The 5,686-nt window shown below is 61.7% G+C and overlaps 1 protein-coding gene across 1 annotated transcript in view; it reads right to left on the bottom strand.

The window, feature by feature from the left end:
* The window catches only part of GRAP (GRB2-related adaptor protein), a 27,043-nt gene that overhangs the window by 14,142 nt on the left and 7,215 nt on the right, over positions 1 to 5,686 (bottom strand). Inside the window, exon 3 of the mRNA XM_006779297.2 lies at positions 2,480 to 2,602. Within this exon, the coding sequence (XP_006779360.1) occupies positions 2,480 to 2,602 (123 nt within the window). The remainder of the gene's footprint in view (positions 1 to 2,479; positions 2,603 to 5,686) is intronic.

Genomic DNA, 5,686 nt, shown 5'->3' with positions numbered 1-5,686 from the left:
CCCTCAGCCCCCTCAGCCCCCCTCAGCCGGGGGCACAGCTCCCGCTCCTCACTCGCCCCTGTTCTCCCGCTTCTCTCTCAGCAGCCGAGGAGCTAATATCTCCTCCTGCCCAATCCTCCCCATGCTCCCTATCGGGGACCAACCCCGCCTCCTGGGCGGGCTCCGAGGCCATCTCTCTGGCTGCCCCTGGCCCGGCTCCCTCTCTCGTCACACCACCTCCTGGGGCTCCCCGCGTCCAAGCCCTTTGCCCCCGAGGGCCTCTGCGCGGGGGCTCCCTCTGGCCCACAGCCCCCTCCCAGGTCCTCCTGCCTGGGGCCTGCGCAGCCTCCACTCCCGGTTCAGAGAGGCTGCCCATGTCCACCTGCTTCTGTTCTGTCTCCGACTGAGACGGCAGCCCCAGGCCCAGGGCAGCTGGCTCTCCCTGTGGCTCAGCGACTAGGCGCCCCCACCCCCAACTGGCTCACGGGGAGGGAGCCGAGGCTGCCACCTCAAATGTGCCCCTTTGGGACGTCGAGTGTTACTTTAAAAAAAACAGAAGACTCGGGGACTTCTGACGTTCCCTTTGCCGAAAGAGCTGAGAGGCCACTCCAGGCAGCGAGATCTGGTGTCACGTGAGGGAGCTGTGGTGACGGAGGGACGCAGCGAGGCCTGTGACAGGGCCGCCCGGGCCATTGGCAGCCACGGCCCAGCGGACATTTCCTCCCGGCGTGTGGGTTTCCATCTCCCCGTGAACTGCCCCCCTCCCTGTGAAGCCCCACCCCAGCCTTCCTTTCTCTTTAGCTCAGGATGGCAGCAAGCCTGGATGCCCCGTCTGACTCCAGGTGCCACCTTCTTACGGAGCCCCCGTCTGTGCACATGTGGCTAAATTTGGTTATTTTCTCCAGTTAGTCTGTCTCGTGCCATTTTAATTGTTTGGCCAGCCTGGAGGACTAAAGGGGGAAAGTGTGTGTGTGTGGGGGGGACTCCCCTTCTCACACAGACACTGGAAATAGGAAGGACAGAGACCCACCTGGGCCTGACCCCACCACCCCACTCCTGCGCCTGCTCCCAACTTCCAGCCTGGACCCCCGTCTCCCCATGTGGCCTCGGGACTGGCTGCCACCCCTGCCTGAGGAGCTGCTTGTCACAAAGCCAGACACTCCTCTGCAGCCATCGTGCCTGCATGCCAGGCACCATTCTAAATGCTCTCACTATACTGACTTAGCTCATCCTTGCAATAACTCACTGTACGTGCGAGGAACCAAGCACAGAGAGGGTGAGTGACTTGTCCAAGGTTACACAGCCAGGAAGTGGCAGAGCCAGAATCTGAACCCCAGCAGCCTGGCTCCAGAGTCCGTCCTCTCAACTATGTCCCCATATAGTTAAGAGGCAGGGTAGTAAGAAACTAGAAAAATTCCTTGGCAAGCGAATTGAGGAAAATGAGGCGGAGAGCTGAGCAAACGGGCCCAGCACTTTACAGCAGACACAGAATCTCCTCCCTAGAGATCACAGCGAGGCCTCCGTGTGTTTCAGCTCCAGGCCCAGAAAGCAGCGAATCCAGGTGGACAATGCCAGGACCAGCTGCAATGACCAACGCCCCCCTGCCCTGGCGCCCACCAATCAGTGGAGCCCCCGACCCTGAAGGGACACCCCTGGAAAGCTGATGAGTATTCTATTGAGTCTTCCCCCGGGACCTCCCCTAAATGCCCAGCCTTTAAACCCTCCAGGAGGGACCCAGCCTGCACTCTCCCTCCCAGGAGCCCCCATGCCTTTCCCTCCCCCTCTACCCCCCGCAGGCGGGCACCTCCTACACTCCACGGGGGCCCCACCAGGGGAGCAATGGGCAGCGACAGCTCGTGCCGGGCTCACCCTCCGATCTGATCCTGCCTTCAAGGCCCCTTTCTCTGACTTCTTAGTGAACCAGAGCAGCCCACCCAGGCTCTCCTGCTGCTTCTACCCCGGCCCCTTCCTTGTTGCACTGCCCCAGCTTTAATACACATCCTCTCAGTCACCTGGACTCTGGTGTGACGCCTTCCCTGCACCAAGAACCACGCACTCCGGCCGGCCGTGGGTGGATCTGCTCGGGTCAGGTCCCCCCAAGAACAGCAGGAGCCCGTCACAGTACGCCCTGAAGGCCTGCCCTGGTGCCAGGGTGTCTCCTGTCCCTAGTCGCTCCCACCACACAAGCCACCGGCACCTTCCTCCTCCCTGGTGACCAATCTTTGGCCCTTACTAGTCACAGAATAATGTCCAGACCCCCAGGCTGACCCTGGAGGCCCGAGCTGCTCTTCAAGCACATCCTTACTGCCCTGGCCACGCCCTGGAGGGGGTGTCCTCCCCTAACCCCAGCTGGTCACTGCTTCCAGGCATTTGCTGGGGCTGCTCCGCTCCAGGGACGACATTCCTGCCACCTCCGTCTGTGAGCCTGTTCGGTGCTTGGACACAGCTCAGTGCTGCCTCCCTGCCCACCCGCCCTGCCCCCTTGGAGGTCACGACTCACTTCACAGAGATGGAGAACTCCCCTGGGGAGCTCTCGCTCTCCCGGATCAGGAAGGCTCCCAGGTAGTTCCGCTTCATCAGAATCTCTTCTGCCAGCTGCCGGGAAATCCTGCCCGAGTACCACCTGCAGAGAGAGGGGCCGGTGAAGGCAGTGGCAGGGGGTGGCGGGGGGACAGCTGCCTTCTCTGCCCCCAGTGCTCGACATCACTCATCCGCACAGCAATCCCAAAATGCAGGAGATCTCATTGCACCCATTTTACAGATGAGGAACCTGAGGCACAGAGAGACGAAGCAACGAGCCAAGGTCACGTGCTATGGCAGGCAGGAGCTGGGAACCAATCCCAGACTTCCGGCTCCCAGGCCCAATCCCTTCCCACCAGGCCAGGAACACACATACCATCAGGAAAACAGAAATATCAAACCTCAGTGACATCAAACCCAGCTAACTCCAGCTGAGCTTTTCCATTTTAGGTGGTAGATTCTTTTTTATATATGTACTAGAGGCCCGGTGCACGGAATTCATGCACTGGTGGAGGGGGGATCCCTCAGCCCAGCCTGCACCCTCTCCAATCTGGGACCCCTTGGGGGATGTCCGACTGCTGGTTTAGGCCCGATCCCACTGTCCTAAACCAGCAGTCAGACATCCCTCTCACAATCCGGGACTGCTGGCTCCCAACCACTCGCCTGCCTGCCTTCCTGATTGCCCCCAACTGCCCTCCCCTGCTGGCCGGGTCCCCCTAGCTGCCCTCCCCTGCAGGCCTGGGCCCCAACTGCCCTCCCTTGCAGACTTCATTGCCTAACTGCCCTCGGCCTGGGCCCCAACTGCCCTCCCTTGCAGACTTCATTGCCTGCAACTGCCCTCCCCTGCTGGCCTGGTCACCCCTAACTGCCCTCCCCTGCCGGCCAGCTTGTGGTTGTTGTTGCTGCCATCTTTGAGGGTGGGGCAATCAATTAGCATATTCCCTCTTTATTAGATAAGATATATCTTTTTATTGATTTTAGAGAGGAAAGGAGAGGGAGAGAAAGAAAGAAACATCAATGATGAGAGAGAATCATTGGTTGGCTGCCTTCTGCATGCCCCACACTGGGATTGAGCCCGAAACCCGGGCATGTGCCCTGACCGGGAATCAAACCCGGGATCCTTCAGTCCACAGGCCAACGCTCTATCCACTGAGCCAAACTGACCAGGGCTGGATAGTAGATTCTTAAAAGTGAAAAAATAAAAGAAAAACAATGACAAAAACAATAGTAGCTTTGATCTGATGAGGAAGGATCTCACCCTACCAATTTCACAGATGCCCAGACTGTGGCCACCTGGACTTTTTCTCACAGGTACAAGTCCCTTTGGCTGCTAACCAAACAGAACTGGGTATACAGAAGGTGCCTGATTAATGCTTAGAATCTTGCAAGGTCCCCACTGTCCCCAGGGTCTGGGAGTAAAAGGCTGGGATCCAGCTTCTCTTTCAGTCCTGTCCGTCTGCCACAGGGCGCCAGGCAGTGCCTGTCCCCACCCGACCCCGTGCCTTCCTGGCTCCCACCCTCGGAGAGTCCGGGTTTCAGCCCCTCCTTGTTCGGGGAGGGGTGGGGACGAAGGCCGGAGCAGCCGGTTTCCTGGTGGGACCATGACCACCAAGGTCGGCGGCAGGTGCAGCGGCAGGGCTGGCACTTCCTGCCCATCTCCCCACTTGCCCCTCGTGTCCCATGTGCCCGACGCTGGCAAACACTGAGGTTCTGCCCGAGGGCTTTCCCCAGCGCCTGGCACACTGGGCCCGTGTGCTGAGCCCTGGAACACTCAGCGGTGACTGCTGACCAGGGCACAGGTGGACCCACAGCAGCCCCGCCCTTCCTGCCGCCGTGGGCGCCTGAGCCTCTCCCGCTGCCCTGGTCCCAGGGGGTGGGCAGCGGCACTCACGCACCCTGCCGGCTCCTGCCCACCCACTTCCCGCTCCCAAGCCAAGCCCTGGCCTCAGCCTAGCCTCAGGCCCCGCCTCCGCCAGAGCCCACAGCTCAGACATGAGGTGCCAACCAAGTGCTGCCCCAGACAGTGGGCGTCCCGGGGGCAGAGGCAGGAAATGGTCGCTGCGTGTGGAGGGCCTGGGTCCCCGGAGTTGGGGCGTCCTAGACAAAGCTCCCGCCAGAGGCTGAGCTGACCATGGAGGCCAGCTCGGGGCCAGGCAGGGAGCCCCTCTCCCAGAAGCCTCGGCGGGACCCAGGTGCAGGGCCCCGGCAGGACTCCACGTGGGCGTTTCCTGAGGGCCCGGTGTCTTCAAAGAACCCACAAAACCCCACAGGAGGTGTCAGCATGTGGGCGGCTGTCACCCTCAAAGGGTGTTGCAACCGCACCTTCAAGGAGGCCAGCCTGTCCTACCAGGGGGGGCGGCTGGTCCTGGGCCCCTCCCTGGGGCGGCAGAGCGAGCACTTCTCTTCTGGCTGCCCAGAGCCTGTGCTCTCCACCGCCAGCTCCTGCACTCGGGGCACCCAGCCTAGCCCCCTTCTCACTGATATGGAAACAGCCCAGAGCAGGTCACAGATTCCCTGAGAGGCTACACAGCAGGTCCCTGACCTTGGGCTCTCCCTCAACCCCAATTGCTCTTAAGGGCTCCCCCACCGCCCTTCCTGGGGAGCACAGCCCGGGCCCACAGCACTGGCTGCAGATCCCACTCTGCATCTTGCCAGCCGAGTGACCTGAACAGCCACTGGACCCCCTGTGCCTGTCTGTGCTGCACACGCGGCTTTTCCTGCATCTGCTGCTGCCGCCATGGGCCGGCTCCTGCCCTCGCCCTCTGCCTCCTCCCCCTGTGCCTCCTCCCCTGTCCATCTCTCGGGTAGTCTGCCTGCTGCCCTCCCTGGCAAACTTCTGCTCTGACTTCGAGGCCCCACAGGGCATGCCCTTCCTCTGGGCAGTTCTCCTTGGGAACCGTGGGCGGGGGAGTGCGACGCTGGGTGCTCAGGGAACGAGTGGGCCTGGTGGAGGCACAGGGCTTTAGGGGAACTTGGCCAGCTCGCACCGCCCTGCACACACCCTGGGCCCGAGGGGCTGGGTCAGGCCCTGAGCTGGAGTTTCCCACCGCTGTTTGGGGCCAGGGCAAGGCTGTGGTTGGCCAAGGACAAAGCTGGGCACGGCCTTGGTTGGGTCATGGGGGCCGGGGGGAGGCTGACCCCTTTCCTGCTCTGTCCCAGACACAAGCGCCAGAGCTGAGCCCAGGGT

This window comes from Myotis davidii, unplaced genomic scaffold (assembly GCF_000327345.1).
Source record: "Myotis davidii unplaced genomic scaffold, ASM32734v1 scaffold129, whole genome shotgun sequence".
Classification (NCBI taxonomy): domain Eukaryota; kingdom Metazoa; phylum Chordata; class Mammalia; order Chiroptera; family Vespertilionidae; genus Myotis; species Myotis davidii.
Note: the sequence above shows the minus strand (reverse complement) of the source record. Positions and strands in the feature narration are given on the sequence as shown.